The sequence below is a fragment of the Heterodontus francisci genome, chromosome 38 (genome assembly GCF_036365525.1).
Source record: "Heterodontus francisci isolate sHetFra1 chromosome 38, sHetFra1.hap1, whole genome shotgun sequence".
NCBI lineage: Eukaryota > Metazoa > Chordata > Chondrichthyes > Heterodontiformes > Heterodontidae > Heterodontus > Heterodontus francisci.
In genome coordinates, this window is record NC_090408.1 from 22,579,461 (window position 1) to 22,605,497 (window position 26,037).

Sequence of the window (26,037 nt, forward strand, 5' to 3'; positions counted from 1 at the left end):
AACCGGGCTGAGACCAGTGTCCTGGCCAATCACATAATTAGGGTTGTGGACAGGGTTTTAAACTAACAGTGGTAGGGGAGGGTTTGGATAAAGGGAAATTTAGAAATCAAAAGAGAGGAGTCGGGGAATCGGAACACTGGGTAAATGTCAACAGAAAAGACAGGAAGGGATAGAGAGTTTAACAAAAATTGTACATCGGCAAATCAAATCATTGTAGGGAACAGAGGCAAAAAAAAACAATGAAATTAAAGTTCCTTTATCTGAATGCACGAAGCATCTGTAATAAGATAGACAAACTACTGGCACGAATAGAGGCAGATGATCTAGATCTAACTGCCATTACTGAGACATGGTTACAAGGAGATTAAAGTTAGGAAATGAATATTCCAAGGTACACAATATGTTGGAAAGACATACTGAATGGCAAAGGAGGAGGAGTAGCCCTGATAGTAAAGGATGACATAAGGACATTAATAAGGAGGGATCTGGCCTCAGAAGATGAAGTAGAATCAGTCTGGGTGGAAATTAGGAATAGCAGGAGTCAGAAAACACTGGTGGGAGTAGTTTACAGGCCCCCTAACAGTAGTTCTCTTATTGGACAGAACATTAAATGGGAAATTATTGGAGCTTGTAACAAAGGTAATGTATTAATGGTGGGGGCTTTAATCAGCATACAGACTGGGACAATCTAATTGGCAACAGTGGGCTTGAAGATGAATTTGTAGACTGTTTTTGTGACAGTTTCTTGGAGTAATACACTGTAGAACCTACTAGGGATAAAGCTATCTTAGATCTCGTATTGTGTAATGAAATAGGGTTAAACAGCAATGTTGTAGTAAAAGATCCACTGGGAAATAGTGATCATAATACCATTAAATTTCATGTTATCTTTGAAAGTGACACATTTCAATCACAAACAAGAATCTTAATCTTAAAAAAAGCCAATTACGAAGGTACGAGGGGAGAACTGGCTAAGGTTAATTGGGTAAATAGACTAAAAGGTATGGCAGTAAATGAACAGTGGGAAATATCTGAACAATTCAAAGGGTTCAACAAAAGAACATCTGTGGCTTACTCAGGAAGTTGAGTATTAGACTAAAAAACTGACAATATTGCAAAAAATAGTAACAAGTCTGAGGATTGGGAGTGTTTTAGAAACCAGCAAAGGGCCACCAAAAAGTTGATAAAAAGGGGAAAAAAATAGAATGAGAGTAAACTAGCCAGCAATATAAAAAGATTGTAATAGCTTTGATAAGTACATAAAAAGGAAGAGAGTAGCTAAAGTAGATGTTGGTCCCTTAGAGGCAGAGACAGGAGAAATCATCCTGGGAATGAGGAAATGGCAGAGGCACTGAACAAATATTGTGCCCGTCTTCACAGTAGAAGACACAAGTTCCATACCAGAAATAGGCAGTAACCTAGGGGCTAAAAAGAGTGAGGAAATTAAGGAAATGGATATCAGCCAAGAAAAAGTATTGCAGAAACTTGGGACTAAAACCTGACAAGTTCCTGGGGCCAGATGGCCTACACCCTAGGGTTCTAAAAAGAGATAGCTGCAGAGATAGTGGATACGCTGGCTATGATTTTCCAGAATTCCTTAAGATACAGGAATGGTCCCGTCAGATTGGAAGTTGGCAAATGTTACACCGCTTTTCAAAAAAGGAGGTATGAGAAAACAGGAACAACAGGCCAGTTAGCCTAACATCAGTCATTGGGAAGATGTTGGAAATTATTAAAGAAGTCTTTACAATGCACTTGGAAAAGCAATGTATGATTAGAACAAGTCAGCATGGTTTTAATAAACAGAAATCCTATTTGACAAATTTATTAGAATTCTTTGAGGATGTAACGAGGAGGGTTGATATAGGGGAACCAGTGGATGTAGTATACCTGGATTTCCAAAAGGCATTTGATAAGGTGACACCTCCACAGGGGAGGCAGTGGTGTAGTGGTATTGTCACTGGACTAGTAAACCAGAGACCCAGGGTATTACTCTCGGGGCATGGGTTCGAATCCCACCACAGAGAAGGTGGAATTTAAATTCAATTAATAAAAACAAAAATCTGGAATTAAAAAGCTAGTCTAATGATAGCCATGAAACCATTGTCGATTGCTGTAAAAACCCATCTGGTTCACTAATGTCCTTTAGGGAAGGAAATCTGCTGTCCTTTCCTGGTCTGACCTACATGTGACTCCAGACCCACAGCAATGTGGTTGACTCGTACATGCCCTCTGAAATGACCTAGCAAGTCACTCAGTTGTACCTAACTGCTACTTAGTCAGTAAAAAGGAATGAAACAAGACAGAACACCCGGCATCAACCTAGGCACCGGAAACGGCTACGACAAACCCAGCCCTGTCGATCCTGCAAAGTCCTCCTTACTAACATCTGGGGGCTTGTGCCAAAGTTGGGAGAGCTGTCCCACAGACTAGTCAAGCAACAGCCTGACATAGTCATACCCACGGAATCATACCTTACAGACAATGTCCCAGACACTGCCATCACCATCCCCGGGTATGTCCTGTCCCACCGGCAGGACAGACCTAGCAGAGGTGGCGGCACAGTGGTATACAGTCGAGAGGGAGTTGCCCTGGGAGTCCTCAACATTGACTCCGGACCCCATGAATTCTCATGGCATCAAGACAAACGTGGGCAAGGAAACCTCCTGCTGATTACCACCTACCGCCCTCCCTCAGCTGATGAGTCAGTACTCCTCCATGTTGAACACGCCTTGGAAGAAGCACTGAAGGTGGCAAGGGTGCAGAATGTACTCTGGGTGGGGGACTTCAATGTCCATCACCAAGAGTGGCTCAGTAGCACCGCTACTGACCGGGCTAGCCGAGTCCTAAAGGACATAGCTGCTAGACTGGGTCTACGGCAGGTGGCGAGGGAACCAACAAAAGGGAAAAACATACTTGACCTCGTCCCCTCGTCCACACCAATCTGCCTGCCGCAGTTACACCTGTCCATGAACGTATTGGTGTGAGTGACCACCACACAGACCTTGTGGAGACGAAGTTCCGCCTTTACATTGAGGATACCGTCCATCGTGTTCTGTGGCACTATCGCCGTGCTAAATGGGATAGATTTCGAACAGTTCTAGCAATGCAAAACTGGGTGTCCATGAGGTGCTGTGGGCCATCAGCAGCAGCAGAACTGTACTCAAGCACAATTTGTGACCTCATGGCCCGGCATGTTCCCCACTCTACCATTACCATCAAGCCAGGAGACCAACCCTGGTTCAATGAAGAGTGCCAGATGGCATACCTCAAAATGAGGTGTCAGCCTGGTGAAGCTACAACAGAGGACCACTTGCATGCCAAACTACGTAAGCAACATGCGACAGACAGAGCGAAGCGATCCCATAACCAACGGATCAGATCTAAGCTCTGCAGTCCTGCCACATCCAGCCGTGAATGGTGGCGGACAATTAAACAACTAACTGGAGGAGGTGGCTCCACAAATATCCCCATCCTCAATGATGGGGGAGTCCAGCATATCAGTGTGAAAGATAAGGCAGAAGCATTTGCAACAATCTTCAGCCAGAAGTGCCGAGTTGATGATCCATCTCGGCCTCCTCCTGAAGTCCCCAGCATCACACATGCCAGACTTCAGTCAATTCGATTCACTCCGCGTGATATCAAGAAACGACTGAAGTTACTAGATACTGCAAAGGCTATGGGCCCTGACAATATTCCGGCAATAGCACTGAAGACCTGTGCTCCAGAACTTGCCGCGCCCCTAGCCAAACTGTTCCAGTACAGCTACAACACTGGCATCTACCCTGCAATGTGGAAAATTGCTCAGGTACATCCTGTGCATAAAAAGCAGGACAAGTCCAACCCGGCCAATTATCGCCCCATCAGTCTACTCTCAATCATCACTAAAGTGATGGAAGGTGTCATCAACAGTGCCATTAAATAGCACTTGCTTAGCAATAACCTGCTCAGTGACAGAATAGAAAGGCAAATTATCTAAATGGAGAGAAACTTCAGAGTACTTTGGTGCAGAGGGATCTGGGTGTCCTCGTGCATGAATCGCAGAAAATTAGTTTGCAGGTACAGCAGGTGATAAGGAAGGCAAATGGAATTTTGGCATTTATTGCTAAAGGAATAGAGTATAAAAGTAGGGAAGCGTTGCTGCAACTGTACAAGGCATTGGTGAGACTGCATCTGGAGTATTGCATACAGTTTAGTCCCTTACTTGAGAAAGGATGTAGTTGCATTGGAGGCAGTTCAGAGGAGGTTCACTAGGTTGATTCCAGAGATTGGGGGGGGCTTGTCTTCTGAAGAGAGATTGAGCAGTTTCGGCCTTTACTCTCTAGAGTATAGAAGAATGAGAGGAGATCTAATTGAGGTATATATGATGATTAAGGGGATTGACAAAGTAGACTTAGAGAGGATGTTTCCTCTTGTGGGGCAATCTAGAACGAGAGGTCATACTTTTAGGATAAGGGGTAGCAGATTTAAAACAGAGATGAGGAAAAATTACTTCTCTCAAAGGGTCGTGAATCTTTGGAATTCTCTACCACAGAAGGTTGTGGATGCTCCATCGTTGAATACATTTAAGGCTCGGATAGATTGATTTTTGGTCTCGCAGGGAATCAAGGGATATGGGGAGCAAGCAGGAAAGTGGAACTGAAGCCCATGATCGTATTGAATGGCAGAGCAGGCTCAATGGGCCATATGGTCTACTTCTGTTCCTATTTCTTGTGTTCTTGGGGCTCTTTTCTACAGAAAAGAGAAGGCTGAGGGGGTGACCTGGTGGAGATCTTTAAGATTGTAAAAGGGGTTTGATAGGGTAGATGTAGAGAAAATATTTCCACTTGTGGGGGACTCGAAAACTAGCAATCACAAATAAGATATTCCCTATTGGATTTATTAGTGACTTCAAGAGAAACATCTTTACCCAGTGAGTGTTAGAATGTGGAACTCACTAGCACAAGGAATAGTTGAGGCAAATAGCATAGATGAATTTAAGGAAAAGCTGGATAAACACACAAGGGAAAAAGGAATAGGTTATTCTGATAGGGTTAGATGAAGATGGGTAGGAGGTTGTTTGTGAGGAGCATAAACATCAGCATGGACCATTTGGGCCAAATGGAGTGTTTCTGGGCTGTACGTTCTATGAAATTACAAATATTAAATTTTAACACCAGACCCTATATTTGAAACCATCTATAAATCACCACCCTGATGAGGATCATTTATAAAACAATTGTGGCACAATGATAAGCAAATAGGTGGCACATTGGCTACTCAAACAATTGGCTGCACCAAAGGCTTACTCACTCCTTATTCCTATGAGTTCCTTATTTACCCAACCAGCCCATGCTGGTGTCCAACATTCAATGTGATCCCGCGAATGGATAACATTGGCTAAATATTCCACAGTGTGCCAAGAATTATGCTGACAACCAATTTAAGATGGGTCAGTCGGGCTCGCAGTGTGGTGCATTTGCGTGTACTGGAAGCTACATATATTAATACACAGGGCACTGTTCTTTGCAGACAGAAAGAACATGTACACACATTGCACCTGTTTTAGGTGATAGCCATTCTCTGGTTCATTCCTCAGGGCAATGTCTTGACTAGAGTCAAGCTGCCTGGTTTAAATTTCAAACAAAGCTTGGCAGTTAACTGTCAGTCACCATAAACTGGTGCATTCTCCATGGCAACGCCTCTACCAGCATCCACTTGCCAACCAATCAGCACTCTCTTCTCATATAGTATAAGTTTGTTGCTTTCCCTTACATTGGTATTCTTGTGACTTGTGCTGATGAGTGCAAGATGAAATGTCTGTTTTCAGTGATACTCACGTTCTGTACTACCAAAAGACTATTCATCTTCATACGCCCACAGCAAAAATATATGTAATTATCTCTCCATATGTAAATATTCTCATACTATAGTTGAACTCTACAAAAGTCAGCATTCTACACTAGCTCCATCAATACCCAACACATCATGTTGCTGAGTTACATCCAACCTCAACCATGTAGGTAATTGGGGGTGCATATGTGGGTCAGCTCGGAGAGTGGAACAGGGTCAATTTTTTTTGGTAGTCTGACTGGGGAGTTTAATTCCACATTTATATTCTATTACCTGCATGTAACTCAGCCAAAGGCCAGCACAAAGATTGCACTTGATCTGGCTCCACCAAAAGTATTTGCTGTGTAAGTAGTGAGCAACTGGTTTTAGTTATCAATATTATGTTGGGAACATGCTGGGGAAATGTCTTTGCTATTTGTAATATATTGTAGAAAATAGTAAAGTGAATAATTCTTGTAGAATCTATAGTTTGTACTGAATTCTGCTCATTTATTTGTTCTCTGTTAAATAAAGTTGTTTTGTTGGATTACAAAACACCTTCAAGAATTAAACACAAAAGCATGGTGTAGCATAATTGTTTAACATAAATAACAAAGGAATTGGATCAAGCTGCAAGTTTGCTGCTCAGGGGTTTGGAGATTCCATATAAAACAAACACATTTAAAGTAAAAGGCTTTCCAAAATGCTCTCCCATTCAAATTTTGAGAATGAAAAATGAATCCAATTTGTCCATTTACATTTTTTGCATTTGATGTTAAATTTGGTTACACACTATCCATGCTGGAAAGATATTGCAGTAGAACCCTCCAATACAGCAGAGCACAATCAGACCAGATACTTCACACTGAACATTATGTAAAATAATGTTCTGATGAAGGGTCACTGACCTGAAACGTTAACTCTGCTTCTCTCTCCACAGATACTACCAGACCTGCTGAGTATTTCCAGCATTTCTTGTTTTTATTTCAGATTTCCAGCATCTGCAGTATTTTGCTTTTACTATATTATGTAAAATAAGGTTGAATAAACTAACATCACAGCTTTAAAATTACTATGCAGGTATGTCAAAAGACATTAACTGCAGGAAAATATATAAATTTAAATTAAGCAGTAAATATTTGGCTTATAAAGCATAAATTGAATTCTTAACAGTGACAAACAAGACATACGTTTGGCTAAAATATATCAATTTGAACAAAGCAGTTTGTGACTACTCACAATTCAATGAGATTTGGAAGTTTCTGTCCAAGGTTTTCTGGCTGAAAATAATAAAAAGTTGCACTTAAAATTTCAGCTTTGTAGTTTGTGCTTTTGGTAGCTGTTATAGTTTAAGAAAATGTAAAGCTAAATTTACAGAAAAATTCCTTCATATTTTCAGCACTAGGCATGGTGCAGAACATAATCAACCAAATTCTGTCAAGCAATAAATAAGGGCGATCTATGATTAAAGAACATGCCACTGGTAAATGGTTCCAGGACACAGCCCTGCAGGCCAAAGTAAACTGCTCTACAATACAATCTGCCTGTGTTGTTGAAGGTTAAAAAGTTTCCCCAGGATAAAATGTTTCACTGGTAGTTTGTTCCCCTGTGCTCTTTAACTGAAATCACTATTATACAAAATTTTCAAAGAGAAATTCAAACAGCTCTTCACTATTTCTCCAAGGCCAAGCTACTTGGCTAATAGCTCCCACTGAATCAAATGGTAAACCGTACACATTTTTGCAGAAGAACATTACAAAATAAAGTGACAGGCTCAGCTGCAAAGATTTATACCCTAGCATTCCACTTTCAATTTGGTTTTGGCAGGTGTGCGGTAACTAAAGAAAAGTACAGTATCACTTAAAATTCTTATCACCAATTTTTGTCCCTCCCCTTCCTAAGTATGCCTACCACAGCCCTGTATGAAATCAGCTACCTCAGCACAGGCTAAGAGTCAAAAGTTTTGCTGTCACAACTGACCCTGAGATGAGCTTCTGAAACATGCATGCCATCGCTAAGACCACTCATTTCCACCTCCATAACATCGCCCAACTTTGTCCATCTCAACTCAACTGCCTCATTCACGCCTTCATTATCTCTAGACTTGAATATTCCAACACAGTCCTGACTGGCCTGCCACATTCTGCTCTCTGTAAACTTGAGATCATCCAAAATTTTGCTGTCTTAATTCGCACCAAGACCCGTTCCCCTATCACCCCTGTGCTCGCTGACCTGAACTGGCTCCTGGTCAAGCCTCGATTTTAAAATTCTCATCCTTATTTTCAAATCCCTTCATTGCCTCGCCCCTCCCTATCTCTGTGATCTCCTCCAGCCTCACAACCCTCCAAGATATTTGCGCTCCTCTAATTCTGGTCTCTTGTGCATTCCTGATTTTAATCACCCCACTAAATCAAGTTTAACTCATATCACAAAACCACCTGAAACTTGCTCATCAGCTTTTTGAAACAACTTGTAAATTTATATCTAATTTACAGCAGCTGACAGCAGGAAATACCAAACATACCAGTGTTGTTAATGAATTCATCTTCATATAAAGGTGTTCCAAGTATTGTGAGCCACCATCTTTCAGTAATTCATGAGGAAATTTGCATAGATTCCTGTGATTGAGAAACAGCTTTCTGTGCTTCTCCTCCTTGGCCACCAAGATAGTTTTCCAAAGGTCAGTGTTCATGATCAATCTGTCTTCAACAGCTGTCACAACATCAAAGATCCATGGCTTCCTTTAAAAAAAATACAGCCCAAGGTTGATCAAATAGATCCCTAATTCTGCACTATCATTGGCCAATGACGAAATATAACTGCCAAAAGTTGACAGAAAACAATTATCTAAAAGCAACAGTCAACAGAAAAATCATGTTTTTTTTAAACCATTGTTTATCCAAGCCCTCCTTAATATTGCTAGATAAACCAGATGTACAAGAGCTGCATTATGCCTTATGCAGCATATCATTTTATGGAGTTTTAAAAAAAATTAAACTTTTGAATAACATGAAACATGTTGCTCTATGGGCATGGCCGAACCTAGTTTAGCTTTATGACCGGTAGGAATCCATGAAACAAGACTAGAGATTATCCATACATGAACTAGGCCTATCAGATACAGGTTCTCTACTGCAAAAAGTTTTATTTTTCCAGCATAACTTAGTGAGTGATATTGACCTGGAGTTTCCTCCTTAAGCATAAGCCAGCAGTTGGCCTCATTTTACTGATAAAGTTGTATCCAAGGACCCTCCAACCTCGTTAGAATTTGCTCAAATTTAAAATGGGTATAAATAGGCATAAATCAGCTTAATAATGTCCTGAAGAATGACCAGCATATTTTGCCTTTTAGTCTTAAAATTTAAGATTCAACTATCCCTCATGAATATCAGAACAGCAGGGTAGAGTTTACGCTTGTAATGGCAGTGCAAGAAAAGGAATTTTAAATGCAAGTTATGCTGAAAATCTCTTCGCTTCAGGTTTTCCACAATCTTTTAAACTGGTTGTACATTTGAATCTGTTCGAAGCAGGCCCTACCAACAAACTAATGACTTCTCCAGCTCAAAAATGAGCTTTAACTGGTGCGGGAAGGCTCTTCAAATTGTTCTCATTTTCTTGGGGTGCACAATCACCAATAAGCACATTTTAAAGTTTTTTTTCCAAATGAAACACTAATTTACTAAGTCACCAATGAAATTAAATGGTTTAGTACAATTTAACTCATTTCAAAGGTTACTTACAGATAGAAGTCAAGGCATATTAAAAATGTTTATTTTTGATAAATCTATTTTCAGTTTTAGTAGCATGTACCAGGTTGCCACTCTTAAGTATGTCAAAGAATACAACTGACAGATAAAAAAAAGGAACAATTACGTCTATTACGCCGCCCAATTGGCAAGCTCATGGAAGATTTCACAGTTTTGATTACGCAAACAATTTTAGCAAGTAATAGAAACTGCAATCAAAGCAAGTGTAATTTCAAGCCCATTTTGGGTGCAATTTCACATTTCTACTCTATCCCATCATAAAAACCTTCAATTGGCGAAGATTTTAAATTTTTAATGTGACTTATACTTAAGTCATAAAAATGCATTGACAAACAGAAAATAAAAAGAGCAGGCTCACTGAAGATAATTGTTTATAAAACGCTCAAAACATTGCAATGGCAAGACCAGAAAAATTACTTTTTCTCCTGATGTGCCTGAAAATTTAGTCCTAATGTTGAGAGACTGCCGAACAAGTGAAATTGGAGGATACACACGAGTCAAAGCCATGGCTAGGTTTGTGGAAAGAAATTCATTCAGAAAGTTTGACTGACAGATATAAAGGATTGACGAAACTTGGGTGTATTGTAGTTACATGAGCAACTGACATCTAACCAAGATTGCACCATCTTTTAAGCCATGTATTTGGTATGCGGTGAAAAGTCCCAGCCATTAACAATCATAGAAATTTACAGCATGGAAAGCCATTCGGCCCATCGCATCTGTGTTGGCCAACAAGGAGACATTCAGCCTAATCCCACTTTCCAGTTCGGCATCCTTTTAGGTTCCAACACTTCAAGTGCATATCCAAGTACTTTTTAATGTTATGAGGGTTTCTGCCTCTACCACCCTTTTCAGGCAGTAAGTTCGCCTCAAAGCCCTGCTAAACCTGTACAGAATTGGGACAGACTGGAAACACCAGTTATTTTTCCCTTTTCTGTCTGTAATCAGTTTGTTTTTGAAAAGGAAGATGTGTGTTTCTTAACCAGAATTTATGGTCAATTTGAATAACCAGCAGCACGCTTTACGTCGGCTTAAATAAAGAGGATTATTTTTGTTCACCCCGAAAGTCTACCGTTACATCACTCATTCATCACTCTCACACTCGAGAAAGAAAGCTGTTAAAAGTATAGTGCACTTTAACAAGTTACATGCAAAGGAATAGTTCATAAGTCACGTGATTTGGCTTGTCTTGGAGAAAAGGCATGCGTTCTGGGCTCGCTGAAGACAGTGTTTCACTCCTGAAATGTAGTTAGGTGGATTCGATAGCTGGAGTTGCAGATCTAAATCGTTGCAGAATTCTCTCAAAGAGGTGGATTTTCAGCAGGTCGTGACGTTAGTTGCTTGTAGTCTCATCATTAGGAGGCTGGTTTTCTGTACTGGTGGACTTGAAAAGGAACAGATTCAGAGACCTTAAGATGTTACAGCCTCCAGTTCTTTTAAGACACCATGGTAACGCCTGGTCTGCTTGCTGTATTTTTTCTGCAGTCTCTATTTTAAAGATTTTTTAAAAGGAGTCCAACATGGCTGCCCACCATAATGACTTCTCAGTTCCTTTTCTAAATCAAAGTAATTCATGACAACGCTACGTCATCGCCGACGTCATCAGGATGCGCCGCGGTGCGCACATGCGCAAACGGTCTCATGCCCTCTGCGCATGCGCTGCGGTCCGGCTCGCCAGGACCGATTTGCGCATGTGCAGATGACGCGTAACGCACATGCGCACACGGTCTCCTGATCTCTGCGCATGCGCTGTGGTCCAGCTTGCCAGGGCCGTTTTACGCATGCGCAGATGACGTCATCGCGTTACATAGTCTTCCTCATGCAACGCGCCAGGTTGGCCTCTGCGCATGCGTCAAAGCTTCGGCGCGACTTTTTGAAAGTGGAAGGAGGAGGTTTCGTCGGGCATTTTCTCGCATTTTATCTGAATTATTTATTCGTTTTGGAGACTTGCTTCATTTTTATTTGACACAGGAGATTGTTCCAAGGTAAGTTGCTCTGCCTTTGTAAGTTGCTTTGAAAACATTTCCATTGTCTGGGCCACCGCATGCTCTCCAGTCCCTGCTGTAAGCTGCTCTGAAAACAGTTCCATTGTCTGGGCCACCGCATGTTCTCCAGTCCCTGCTGTAAGCTGCTCTGAAAACAGTTCCATTGTCTGGGCCACCGCATGTTCTCCAGTCCCTGTTGTGAGTTGCTGTGTGCAGGCAGTACATGTGCTGCAACCTACCGTCTTAACGGTCACTTTCGTTTTTGTAACGTTTTAATGGAGTGCATTCTGTATTTCTTATCTCATCTCATGTTTCCCGTGAGGAGACTGGACTGGCTGCGGCAACAGACTCTCCGCTGGCAGCAAGGACTGGCTGATGAGATGGAGCCATTTACTATGCCCGACAATTGCCCGGAAGCACCTTCGGATGGAGGTGGCCACGCGCTGGACATCAGTCACGTGTCACAAACCGTGGATCCTGAGCGTCTCACCCCCTGGCCTAATGATCTGATGGACCATACATATGCCTGCCTGTTCAAAGCTCCACTTCCCCGACCTGCGGTACCCTCTCCTTGCTGCTCAGTTACACAGTTACCTGCTCCTACACCCATCAGAGCAGTGCACATGGGCACAGTTACCTGCTCCTACACCCATCAGAGCAGTGCACATGGGCACACAGCCACCTGTTTCCCCATCCGCCTTTGAAACAACCATGCAGAGCCTTGTGAGACTCCGCAATTGCCAGCTGCTGCCTGTCAAGCAGAGAGGGCGTCCAAAGGGGTCAAGCACTTGGGGAACATTCAGCAAGAAGAGACTGAGCACTAAAAGAAACAAGCATGCCGTCTCCAGTGGTAGCAGAAATGTGAATGCTCTTGCTGTGAACACAACTGGTGATAGTAGTAGGCAGGATTAAATGGGAATTGATGGAAAGACGCACGAGTAACATAACCACTAGCAGGGAACTGCTGGGCTAAATGGCCAGCTTTATGTTCATAGCCCAAAAGAAATGTGCTTCTTTTCCAGCATCCTCACATCATTCATGTTTTCCCTGAGAGCAGCATTGAACCGTCACGAGATAGGGGCAGTAACATCATCCTGCCTCCTACAGCTGAGGTGGGTACTAAGTGATTCATTGGCGGTGTTATCAGTACATGCCTTTACCGCAGAACACAAAGCATGCTCAACAGTAATTTCATTGGAGGGAGGGATGCTCTGACACTGATGTTCTTTGCTTATTTCGTTTCATGTAAAACTTGCCCTTGAGAAAACAATCCTTGACACTTAAGGACGACATTCAAGCAAAGGAGGCAGTGCAGGAGAGGACGCAAGGATGTGCTGATTTCTGCATCTGAGGTGGGTAATAAGTGCTTCATTGGCAACGTTATCAATTGGTGCCTTCACTGCAGAACTTAAAAAGGTGTGCACAACAGTAATTTCAGTGGAAGGAGGGAGGCAAGCTCTGACTCTGATTTACTTTATTTCTTTTCATGTAAAGCATGCCGTCGAGAAAACAAGACCGCATTTGTTGACAACGCGATCCTTGAGACTTAAGGTCAGCATTCAAGCAACGAAGGCAACTGGATCATGCTGTGGAGCTGGTCACAATGTGGAAAGGAACATTGCATTTATGGATGAATTGGGAGTGCACATTGGGATGCGTTTGGGGAACATTCAACAAGAATAGACTGAGCTCAGACTCTTGTGACTTTGCCTTCTTCACATGGACAATACAGTAGTGGAATAGAGAGCCAAGCGTTCATTCACCACAAGGCTCTCCAGGAACAATCTCTTTAGCTGTGCATAGCAGAGACTCGGCCTGTCTAACGGGAATGCTGGAAGCACAACACTCATGTATCATTGCACAGCAGTTCCTCGGATGCTTAATGAACTTAATAAAACTTCTCAATAATTAACCCCAGAATTGTTGAGGTTTTGTTTTGCATGCTATTTCCCCGACTTTGCAACTGCACTTCAGATATTCAACTGTGGTGGAGGGGTGGAGGTAGGGGGGTGGAGGGAGGGGTGGAGGTAGGGGGGTAGAGGGAGGGTGGAGGTAGGGGGTAGATGGAGAGGGAGGAGGGGTGGGGAGAGGGAGCATGCAAAATGCAGGGACCAGACAGTTGCAATGCCTGAAGTACTGTGGAGAAGTAGGGGAGAAGCAACTGGATTGGGCATCGCAGCTGGAGGGAACGGCTGAATGGAGAGGGCCGGATGCGAGAGGCCGTAGAGAGCTGCGGGGAGCGAGTGTGCGAAGACCTCGGTGTCGCCGGGTCCAGGGACTGGCCGGTAAGTCTTTTGCTGTTGTGTTTCTGGCGCATGAACAGAAAAAGGCACTCCTCTTACGCTCCGCTGCTCCCCCCCCAACTCTCCCCCACCCCCCCCGCTCTTACCCCCCCACCCCTCCCTCCTTCCCACCCCCCTCCCTCCCTCCTCTCTTTCCCCCACCCCCCCTCCTTTCTTCCCCCCCCTCCTCTCTTTCTTTACCCCCTCCTCCTCCTCTCTTTCTTTCCCCCCCCTCCTCCTCCTCTCTTTCTTTCCCCCCCTCCTCCTCCTCTCTTTCTTTCCCCCCCCTCCTCCTCCTCCTCTCTTTCTTCCCCCCCTCCTCCTCCTCTCTTTCTTCCCCCCCCTCCTCCTCCTCTCTTTCTTCCCCCCCTCCTCCTCCTCTCTTTCTTCCCCCCCCTCCTCCTCCTCTCTTTCTTCCCCCCCCCTCCTCCTCCTCTCTTTCTTCCCCCCCCTCCTCCTCCTCTCTTTCTTCCCCCCCCTCCTCCTCCTCTCTTTCTTCCCCCCCCCTCCTCCTCCTCTCTTTCTTCCCCCCCCCTCCTCCTCCTCTCTTTCTTCCCCCCCCTCCTCCTCCTCTCTTTCTTCCCCCCCCCTCCTCCTCCTCTCTTTCTTTCCCCCCCCTCCTCCTCCTCTCTTTCTTTCCCCCCCCTCCTCCTCTCTTTCTTTCCCCCTCCTCCTCCTCTCTTTCTTTCCCCCTCCTCCTCCTCTCTTTCTTTCCCCCTCCTCCTCCTCTCTTTCTTTCCCCCCCTCCTCCTCCTCTCTTTCTTTCCCCCCCCCTCCTCCTCCTCTCTTTCTTTCCCCCCCCTCCTCCTCCTCTCTTTCTTTCCCCCCCTCCTCCTCCTCTCTTTCTTTCCCCCCCTCCTCCTCCTCTCTTTCTTTCCTCCCCTCCTCCTCCTCTCTTTCTTCCCCCCCCCTCCTCCTCCTCTCTTTCTTTCCCCCCCCTCCTCCTCCTCTCTTTCTTTCCCCCCCCTCCTCCTCCTCTCTTTCTTTCCCCCCCCTCCTCCTCCTCTCTTTCTTTCCCCCCCCTCCTCCTCCTCCTCTCTTTCTTTCCCCCCCCTCCTCCTCCTCTCTTTCTTTCCCCCCCCTCCTCCTCTCTTTCTTTCCCCCCCCTCCTCCTCCTCTCTTTCTTTCCCCCCCCTCCTCCTCCTCTCTTTCTTTCCCCCCCCTCCTCCTCCTCTCTTTCTTTCCCCCCCCTCCTCCTCCTCTCTTTCTTTCCCCCCCCTCCTCCTCCTCTCTTTCTTTCCCCCCCCTCCTCCTCCTCTCTTTCTTTCCCCCCCCTCCTCCTCCTCTCTTTCTTTCCCCCCCCCTCCTCCTCCTCTCTTTCTTTCCCCCCCCTCCTCCTCCTCTTTCTTTCCCCCCCCCTCCTCCTCCTCCTCTTTCTTTCCCCCCCTCCTCCTCCTCTCTTTCTTCCCCCCCTCCTCCTCCTCTCTTTCTTTCCCCCCCCCCTCCTCCTCTCTTTCTTTCCCCCCCTCCTCCTCCTCTCTTTCTTTCCCCCCCTCCTCCTCCTCTCTTTCTTTCCCCCCCTCCTCCTCCTCTCTTTCTTTCCCCCCCTCCTCCTCCTCTCTTTCTTTCCCCCCCTCCTCCTCCTCTCTTTCTTTCCCCCCCTCCTCCTCCTCTCTTTCTTTCCCCCCCTCCTCCTCCTCTCTTTCTTTCCCCCCTCCTCCTCCTCTCTTTCTTTCCCCCCCTCCTCCTCCTCTCTTTCTTTCCCCCCCCTCCTCCTCCTCTCTTTCTTTCCCCCCCCTCCTCCTCCTCTCTTTCTTTCCCCCCCCTCCTCCTCCTCTCTTTCTTTCCCCCCCCTCCTCCTCCTCTCTTTCTTTCCCCCCCCTCCTCCTCCTCTCTTTCTTTCCCCCCCCTCCTCCTCTCTTTCTTTCCCCCCCCCTCCTCCTCTCTTTCTTTCCCCCCCCTCCTCCTCCTCTCTTTCTTTCCCCCCCCTCCTCCTCCTCTCTTTCTTTCCCCCCCCTCCTCCTCCTCTGTTTCTTTCCCCCCCTCCTTCTCCTCTCTTTCTTTCCCCCCCTCCTCCTCCTCTCTTTCTTTTCCCCCCCTCCTCCTCCTCTCTTTCTTTCCCCCCCCTCCTCCTCCTCTCTTTCTTTCCCCCCCCTCCTCCTCCTCTCTTTCTTTCCCCCCCCCTCCTCCTCCTCTCTTTCTTTCCCCCCCCTCCTCCTCCTCTCTTTCTTTCCCCCCCCTCCTCCTCCTCTCTTTCTTTCCCCCCCCCTCCTCCTCTCTTTCTTTCCCCCCCCCCACCCCCGACACCCTCAACGCTGCTCTCCCCGGCCCCCGCGCTGCTCTCTCACTCCGGCCATTGTATACTGCCACGTGTTCGTTAGGTTGCCTCTGTGTGATTCTTTGAGCAGCGCCATCTTTAGTCCTGGCAGCTGCAATAGTTGCAATCTGTGACGTTTTCGTGGCACATGCTGTATTTACGCATGTGCCACAACAGCGCCACCTACCGTTCGCGTTGTCAACAAATGCGGTCTTTCTAAATATGCTGGGGATCTGGGTTGATTAGCCTCATCCTGTTTATTCTTCTAAGACATTCATCCTGAGGAGGGTTAAGACAATCACCTTGTTTCAGGAGAAAACCACTCAATTCAGGAATGTCTCCTTCTGGTTTCAGGATGGGCGTTAATGACACCTCTCAGTCTGGAAGGTATTCTTTTGACCTTTTAGACAGTGAGTCAGTTCTTGAATAAACAAACCGAAAGTCAGCCTACCTTCAGCGGCCATCTTTGCAGCCCACTGTGGCTCATTTGTTTTAAAGAAAATTCAGTTCCAGAAGATGCTATGTTGAATATAGCCCGTGTTTAAAGTTATGAATAGGACATGCCTGTACTGGACATGACATATCTCTTACTACAAATCTATGCCCCCTCGTTATGGACTCCTCAACCAAGTGGAAGTAGCATCTTCCAATCCACTCTATCCAGGCCCGTCAATTTTATACCCTTCAATTACATCTCCCCTCAGCCTCCTCTGTTCCAAAGAAAACAACCCTAGCCTATCCAATCTTTCCTCATAACTAAAATTCACCAGCCCAGGCAACATCCTCATAAATCTCCTTTATTTTATTTATTTATACCCTCTGTTCTTTCTTTCTTTTCTTTTGGGCCTCCTTATCTCGACATCTTTCCTATAGTGCATTTACCAGAACTGCACTCAGTCCTCCAGCTGTGGCTTAACGAGCGTTTTATACAATTCCAGCAGAACCTCCCAGCTCTTATATTATATGCCTCGGCTAATAAAGGCAAGTATCCTGTATACCTTCTTGACCACGTTACTGATCTGTTCAGCCACCCTCCGGATTTGTGGATATGCATTCCAAAGTCCCTGTGTTCCTCTACAATTATCAGTATTCTGCCATTTATTGTTTATTCCCTTTTCATGTTTTCCTTCCCCAAATGCATTACCTCACACCGTCAGATTGAACGCCATTTGCCACTATTCTGCCCATCTGACGAGTCCATTGATATCTTCCTGCAGTCTACAGCTTTCTTCATTATCAACCACATATTTTTTATATATATATATATATATATATATATATATATATATATATATACACACACCACAAAAAGCTGAGCCCTGTGGAACCCCACTGGAAACAGCCTTCCACTCTCAGCAACACCCATCAACCATTACCCTTTGCTTCCTGCCTCTCAGCTAATTTTGAATCCAAATTGCCACTTTGCCTTGGATCCCATGGCCTTTTACTTTTGTGACGAGTCTGCCATGTGGGACCTTATCTAAAGCCTTGCCAAAATCCATATTGATATCAAATGCACTACCCTCATTGTTACCTCCTTAAATTCAAATCACATTAGTCAGTCATAACATTCCCTAAAATCAGTGCTGCCTTTGATTTAATCCTTGCCTTTCTGTTATGACCAGGTGAGAAAGGTGTCTAGGGGTCCTTCACCTGTCTTACCATAACAGGGTTTAATTTTAAACACACCATATTTTTAGCTGCCCCCTTGGTGAATCCTTGTTCACCATTTTCCAATTATAAGGCAAAGAAACCAGCACAAACAGACTTTCTTAGGTTTAAAGAAGAAAAGAAATTTATTAAACTTGAACTTAAACTCTAATTCGGTTGACGCCTACGGATACACGACGCGCCCATGCTCGCATGCATATGCAATACACACATGCAAATAGAGACTGAAAAGAGAAGAAAAATAAAGTGGAACAGTGCGAGACAATATCTGTAGGGTTGTTGTTACGGTTCTTCGAGCTCACTGTAGAGTCCTTGATTGTAGGTAGATCTTGCTTTTTGAGGGGCCCTTGTTCTCTGTAGCAGAATTTTCTCTCTTGGGGCTTATGTGTCTTCATTGGATTCAGAAGCTTGTGATAAAGAGATGGTAGCAGACAGGAGAGATCTTCTCAGTCCAGGAGCAAACAGACAGAGTTCAAACTGTTTGTACAATTCAGAAAACCCCAGGTTGCCAAGCAGGTTAGTCATGTGACTAACTGGTCTGACCACATCTTGGATTGTATCACTTTAGCAGTCTCTGGAATGCTCCTCTTACACACAATACCTGATCAAGGTCCACTGTGGGTTGAATGTGGCAGGGAACGGTCCTTTGTCCTTCCAATCACCGTCTGTTAATATGCAAATGTATTTTCCAGCCACGGCTGATCAGTTTAACAAGTCCTTTCTTCACTCCAGTAACAGTTTAAAATCAATGTTGATGACAAAATTAATGTGCCTGACTCTTGGCCTTGGATAAGCCTATTACTTTAAATATGACTTTGTAATTAGAAAGTGAAGCAATTAACATAACGGGAAGATATTTATTGAAAATATCTGTAAAAACGCTAAAAAGTAACGGAGTCAATGCAAAAAGGCTCATCATGTTCCTAACACATTATTCCTTAGATTCAAAGAAGTTCTTGACAGGTGGGGGCCTAGTATTACACTTTCTAAATTAAGATTTGTCCTGTCCCTCAGAATATTTTCCAATAATTTTCCTGCCACCACGGTTAGGCTGACTGGCCTATGATTTTTCCTTTCTGCCTTTTTAAAACCATGCTAAAATGTTAGCTGTCCTCTAGTACCATACGTGTAGTGAAAGAAGATTGAAAAATTGTCAAGAGCCTCCGTTATTTCTTCTCTTGCTTCCCTTAACAGCCTAGGATACATTTCATCTGGGCCTGGGGATTTATCTACTTTCAAAGATGTTAAACTCCCTTAATACTTCCTCTCTCACCGTTAATTTCATCTAATATTTCATACTCCTCCTCCCTGATTGCAATGTCTGTATCACCCCTCGCTTTTGTGAAAACAGACACAAAGTATTCATTAGGAACTATACCCTCGCCCTCCGCCTTCACACACAGGTTACCCTTATGGTCCCTAATAGGTCCTACTCTTTTAGTTATTCTCTTGATCTTGATGTATTTATGAAAATAAACTTTGGGTTTTCTCTAGATTTTACTTGCAAATATTTTTTCATGCTCTTTCTTCGCTTTTCTAATTTCCCTTTTAATTTCGCCCCTGCACTTTTTATACTCCTTTAGATTTTCAGCAGTATGTAGAGCCCTTGGTATGTCATAAGCTTCCCTTTTACCCCTTTATCCTCTCCTTTAAGCCCTTGACATCCAAGGGGATCTGGATTTTTAGTCTTAGCCATTTTTTTTTTTGAAGTGAACATACTTGCTCTCAACGCTCACTATGTCTTTCCTGTCTGCCTCCCACTGAGTTGGCACTGATTTGCCTTCAAGTAGCTGTTTCCAGTCCACTTTAACTAAAATCACATCTCCGTTTAGTAAAATTAGCTTTCTCCCACTTGAAAACCTTTATTTCTGGTCTATCTTTGTCCTTTTCCATACCTCTAAATCTAACTTAATTATGATCAATTCCACCAAAGTGCTCCCTAACTGACACTCCTCCTACCTACACAGCTTCATTCCCTAAAATCACACCCCCCCCCTTCTTGTTGGATTTGCAGCGTACTGGCTAAAAAGTTCCCTGAATGACTTTTAAGAATTCTGCTCCCTCAGTGCCTTTCACGCTAATTCTATCCCAGCTAATATTAGCGTAGTAGAAATCCCCCACTGTTAATGCCCTATTGATTTTGCACATGAGATTTGCTGCATATTTGCTCTTCTATCGCCCTCTGGAGTGTTTGGGGGTCTCTTGTACACTCCCAGAAGTGTTATTGTCCCTTTTGTTCTCCAGTTCAACCCATACAGCCTCATTTGATGATCCTTCTACTATACCATCTCTACTCACAGTTATAATTGTTTCTTTAAATCAATATTGCAACCCCTCCCCTTCCTTTTTTAATCCCCCTCTCTATCTCATCTGAAAACCCTGTAATCAGAATAGTATCTGGATATCGATGTGCAGCATCATCCAGAGGTGGTGCAACTTCCATGCTGTGTGCTTGCCCTACACTCTTTGTTCTCATTTCCCGTGTACACTTTAAATGCCTATGAAGTGATTTTATTATTTAATTCTGGGGGGGGGGGGGAGGTATTCCAGTCTCTTATGGTATTTGGTATAAAGCTGTTCAGAGAAGCTTATGTGACATTGGAGGCGCACAAACCAGTTGGTGTTTTCCCTCCTGCGATGGACTGCTTGTTTAACATATAGTGGAACATCAATAGCAACGTCATGGTGAACTGCTTTGTAGAAGTGTAAGCCTTCTCAGCTATCTTCGTTGTTGCAGTGCAGGCCACTCCAGGGAGTTCCACACAGACGTAACACTGAACGTTCTAGCAAAGTCATTGAAGACAAACCGTGCTGCATGTCTTTGAACCATTTTCAGTTTGTTTACAAGGTAGGCTTGGTAGGGGTCCCAGAACATTGCTGCATACTCCAGTTTGGGATGTACCAAAGCTTTGTATGGAACAATCCTGACTATCATATTTGGTTAGATTTTTCCTTACAAATCCTAAGATTTTGTTTGTGTCATTTACAGCATGGTTTATGTGGTATACCCATGTAACGAAATAGGAGGACAAAAAGATACAGGTTCTGCTCAACTGACATAAGGTTGACTCATCACACTATAAGTGAAGGTCTTAGACTGTCTTCATCTTGATGTAAGGGTTGGATATAATTTGCTGTCTATAGGCCCATTCTCTCAGTGCATCTAAATCCTTCTGCAGCTGTACTTTGTCTTTCTGCCCTTGAATGGGTCAGTACGCAGCAGTCATTTGCAAAGAGCTTTATTTTGGTGTTGGAACTGATTCTAACTCCTATGTCATTTACATAGAGCAGGAACATCAGTGGACCAAGAACAGTTTCCCGGGGAACACCTGACATAACTGGCATTGAATGTGACTTTTCCCCATCAACATGTCAACTTCACTTGGTTAGCCAAGTTTCTATTCACAATAGGGTTTCACCTCTTATCCCATAATGGCAGGAGCTTTTGGTGAGCCACAGAATACTGAAGTATAGTATCTGCATATTAAATTGTGCTGCAGGTTCTAGGTCAAGGTAATGCAAGATCTCTTCCACGGTGTTCACAAGTTGCGTCTCATAGGAGTGTGCTTTTAAAAATCCATGCTGATACGATTTCAGGATGTTAAGTTCTTCTATGCACCATGATATGATGGGAAATTATATGCTCTAACATTTTATAGGAAACTGAAGTGAGTGAGATCAGTCTATAGTTAGTGGGAATGATGGATTACTTTTTTAAAGAATGCGGCAGACATCAGCATTTAACCAATCTGCTGGTAACTCCCACCCCCTTTCTTTATTGCCAGGTTGTATATTTTAGTAAGCGCTGGTGCTAGTTTCCTAGCACACTTCATTATGTATACTGGTACTTCATCAAGTCCACATGCTTTTTGTTGATCCAATCCCTTTAGGAATTTTAATACTCCAGCAATATCTACGCCAAAGCTTAGCATAGTTTGGGTGCGGGGTGTATTCATTGATGGAAAAATGGCTGGGTCATTCTGGGTGAACACTGATCCATAGTGCTTATTCAGGGCTTCTGCTTTCTTTGAAACCATCACAAAAGCATCCTTGTGGTTTTGGCAGCAGGGGCATTCCAGAATGATCTCTCCTTTTGTGTACAAGAGACCAGAATCGTTTGGGTGCTGAATGGAGATTTTTAGTATTTAATGTCTTGGATGTGTTCATTTTGAGTCTTGTCCAGATTCCGTCTAATACTATTTTGAAGCTTGCGGAAAGCTTCCCAGTCTGTAACTTGCCCTATTTTTTTTTTAAAACTCTATTGAAGTATATATCATTTAGCACTGCAAAGCTCCTTTGTTGCCTATTTTCTATCCTTTGTTTCCGCTGCCTTACAAACACACTTACTAATTTTCTGCCTTGCATTTGCAATTTTCCTTTTCTCCCTACTGAATATACTCTCACCTTCCCACCCCCCTGCCAAGCTAGTTTAAACCCACCCCAACCATGCTTGCAAAACCCCCAGCATGGATATTGGTCCCAGCCCTGTTGATGTGCAAACAGTCATACCTCAAAAATCATCATGGGGAATGAGGAAATGGCAGAAGTACTGAACAAATATTTTGTGTCTGTCTTCAGAGTAGAAGACACAAGTTCCATACCAGAAATAGGCAGTACCCTAGGGGCTAAAAATAGTGAGGAAGTTAGGGATATTGATATCAGCCGAGAAAAAGCATTGGAGAAAATTGCGGGACTAAAATCTGACAAGTTCCCGGGGCCAGATGGCCTACATCCTAGGATTCTAAAAGAGATAGCTGCAGAGACAGTGGATGCGCTGGCTGTGATTTTCCAGAATTCCTTAGATTCAGGAATGGTCCCGTCAGATTGGATGTTGGCAAATGTTACATCGCTTTTCAAAAAAGGAGGTAGAGAGAAAACGGGGAACTACAGGCCAGTTAGCCTAACATCAGTCACTGGGAAGATGCTGGAAACTATTAAGGAAGTCTTAACATTGTACTTGGGAAAGCTAGTATGATTAGAAGTCAGCATGGTTTTACTAAAGGGAGATCCTGTTTGACAAATTTATTAGAATTCTTTGAGGATGTAACTAGTAGGGTAGATAAAGGGGAATCAGTAGATGTACTATACCTATATTTCCAAAAGGCATTCGATAAGTTGCCACATAAAAGATTAATAGGCAAGATAAGGGCTCATGGTGTTGGGGGTAATATATTAGCGTGGATAGCGGGTTGGTTAAGACAGGAAGCAGAGAGTGCGCATAAATGGGGCATTTTCAAGTTGGCAGTAAATAGCAGGATGCCGCAAGGATCAGTGCTGGGGCCTCAGCTATTTACACTCTATGTTAATGACTTGCATGAAGGGAGCGAGGGTAATGTATCTAAGTTTGCTAATGATACAAATTTCGATGGTAACGCAAGCTGTGGGGAGGATGTAGACAGGTTAAGTGAATGGGCAACAAGATGGTAAATGGAGTATAATGCAGGGAAGTGTGAAATTGTTCACTGGTCCTAAAAATAGACAAGCATAATTTTTTTTTTTAAAAAGGTGTGAAACTGGTTGATGTTCAGAGAGACTTGGGGGTACTCGTACAAGGAACGCACAAAGTTAACATGCAGGTGCAGCAGGCTATTAGGAAGGCAAATGGCATGTTGGCCTTTATTGCAAGGGGAGTACAGGAATAAAGAAGTCTTACTAAAATTGTACAGGGCTTTGGTTAGACCGCACCTGGAATATTGTATGCAGTTTTAGTCTCCACGTTTAAGAAAGGATATACTTGCACTGAAGGCAGTGCAGCGAAGATTTACTAAATTGGTCCCTAGGATGAGGGGGTTGTCCTAATGACGAGAGTCTGAGTAAACTGGGCCTATATTTTCTGGAGTTCAGAAGAATGAGATGCGATCTAATTTAGACATACAAGCTTCTGAAAGGCCTTGATAGGGTAGAAGCTGAGAGATTGTTTCCACTGGTCAGGGAATCTAGAACACGGAGACACAGTCTCAGGATAGGGACCGATCATGCAGGACTAAGATGAGGAGAAATGATTTCACTCAAAAGGGTTGTGAATCTTTGGAATTCTCTACCCAAGAGGGTTGTGGATGCTCCATCATTGAATACATTTCAGGATGGGATTGATAGATTTTTGGTCTCGCAGGGAATCAAGGGATATGGGGAGCAGGCAGGAAAGTGGAATTGAAGCCCAAGATCAGCCATGATCGTATTGAATGGCGCAGCAGGCTCGATGGGCCATATGGTCTACTTCTGCTCCTATTTCTTGTGTTCTCTTCCGATACAGGCAGGAAGTGGAATTTTAGGGCATACTGCCCCTTTTAATCAGGCAGCTTGCTCAGGCAGGGTGGAAGGAAAGAGAATAACATAGAATATACAGAACAGAAACAGGCCATTCAGCCCAACTAGTCTGTGCTACTATTTATACTCCACACAAGTCTCCTCCCATTCCACCTACTTCATCTCAGTCCTTCAGTATATCTTTCTATGCCCGCTTCTTTCATCTACTCTAGCTTCCTTTTGAAAGCATCTGAGCATATGCCTCAGCCACTTCCTGTGGTAGCAAGCTCCACATTCCAGCCAGGAGTAAATCATTTTTTCCTTATTTCCCTATTGCATTTATTAACTATCTTGTATTTCGGGCCACCAGTTCTGGATCATCCCACAAGTAAGCCACTCTCTCCACATCTATCCTTTCCAACACATTTATCGTTTTAATAACTTCTATCAGGTCGCTTCTAAATCTCTTTTTTCAAGAAAAAAAACAGCTCCTACCTGTTCAATCTTTCCCTATAGCTGTAATCTTTTAGTTCTGGTACATTCTTGTAAAAGATATTTAGATTTTCTCCTGTGCTTCTATATCCTTCTCATAGCTTGGAGACCACAGCTGTGCAAAGTACTTGGCAAGTCTGATCGGGGTCCTAAACAAGTTTAACAAAACTTCACTATTTTTGAATTCTATACCCCTAGAAATAAATCCCAGTGCTTTGTTGACCTGTGAAGCTATTTTAATGATTTGTTCACCTGTATACCTAGATTCCTTTTTCTCTTCTACACTATTCAGTTTATTTTCTAAAGTGCATTACCTCAGTTATCTGTGCTAAAGTTCATTTGCCACATAATTGCACAGTTCTGCAAGTTTTCTATTGTATTGTTGCATTCTTCCTCAGGTGTTAGCTTATACCCCGAGACCGATACCATCTGCAAACATTTCGATAAGAGTTACTTGTTCCTAAGTCCAAATCATTAATGTAAGCAATGAGTAACAGTGGTTTTTGCAAACTAAATACCTACCCTTTAACCGTACTCTGTATCTTTTTAAACCAATTCAATATCCATTCAGCTATGTGTTCCCTGACTCCAAATGCCCTAACTTTTGTCATGACCCTACCATGTGCTGTTTTATGGACTATACTCCCTTCTCTTCTCCTCAAGGAAATAAAACTATACTGGATTTCGAATCATTTAGGCAAAACAAACACCAAAGTTAACCTAAAATCTGTCCATCGACTTAACAACAAAGGCTGTCCTTCAAATGCTTGGAGTACTTTGAGATTTGGCATCATTGCGTTGAATATTTGAATGCCCCAAGATTTGGCACCATGGTATTTATTATAAATCCGGGTTTATTCATAGTCATAGAATAGTCTTTTACAGCACAGATTTAATAGCAGATCCACAACATAAGACAAAGCTTTGTTTACGTGCAGGTCACACCATGATGACAGCTCACTGATCTGAAATGTTAACTCTGCTTCTCTCTCCACTAATACTGCCAGACCTGCTGAGTATTTCCAGCACTTTCTTGTTTTTATTTCAGATTTCCAACATCTGCAGTATTTTCCTTTTATAACACAATATAAACGATTGGCTGCAAATGAATAAATACCTGCAGGAACCCGGAAAGCTGCAGTGATGGGGAAACACACGGGCCTCCCACAACTGTTCACCGAACCTCGGGACACGCTAAAGCAGCCGAGCCCGGGGCTCTCAGTTTCTGTCGGGAGCCGTCCAGCCGCCGCCAGCACATTTTAAACCAGCCGCACAAACGCCTCCATTTGCAGCAACTCGTCCCTCACTCCCCAACCGAAAGGCGCAACAAACCCGCTCCCCATTCGCTCACCAGAACACCAATCGCCGGCCAGAATCTCGCATCAGCAGCATTAAGCCCCCCGATTGGTCAATCATGGAGTGACGTATCACTGAGCATGCTGGGAAATGTAGTCAGGCCTGGGATCTCTTGCAAAGGCAAACAATAGTTTGTTCAGTTTGCTTACCCACTGTTTTTTTCAGGTTTG

General features: G+C 43.7%; 1 protein-coding gene across 1 annotated transcript in view; it reads right to left on the bottom strand.

Annotated features, from left to right (window-relative positions):
- Positions 1–25,831, bottom strand: part of lrrc28 (leucine rich repeat containing 28) — a 91,813-nt gene extending 65,982 nt beyond the window's left edge. Inside the window, exons 1-3 of the mRNA XM_068017800.1 lie at positions 25,629–25,831; positions 8,336–8,552; positions 7,051–7,091 (exon numbers count right to left, since the gene is read on the bottom strand). Coding sequence (XP_067873901.1) covers positions 7,051–7,091; positions 8,336–8,503 — 209 coding nt within the window. The 5' untranslated portion in view covers positions 8,504–8,552; positions 25,629–25,831. The remainder of the gene's footprint in view (positions 1–7,050; positions 7,092–8,335; positions 8,553–25,628) is intronic.
- Positions 25,832–26,037: the final 206 nt, after the last annotated feature.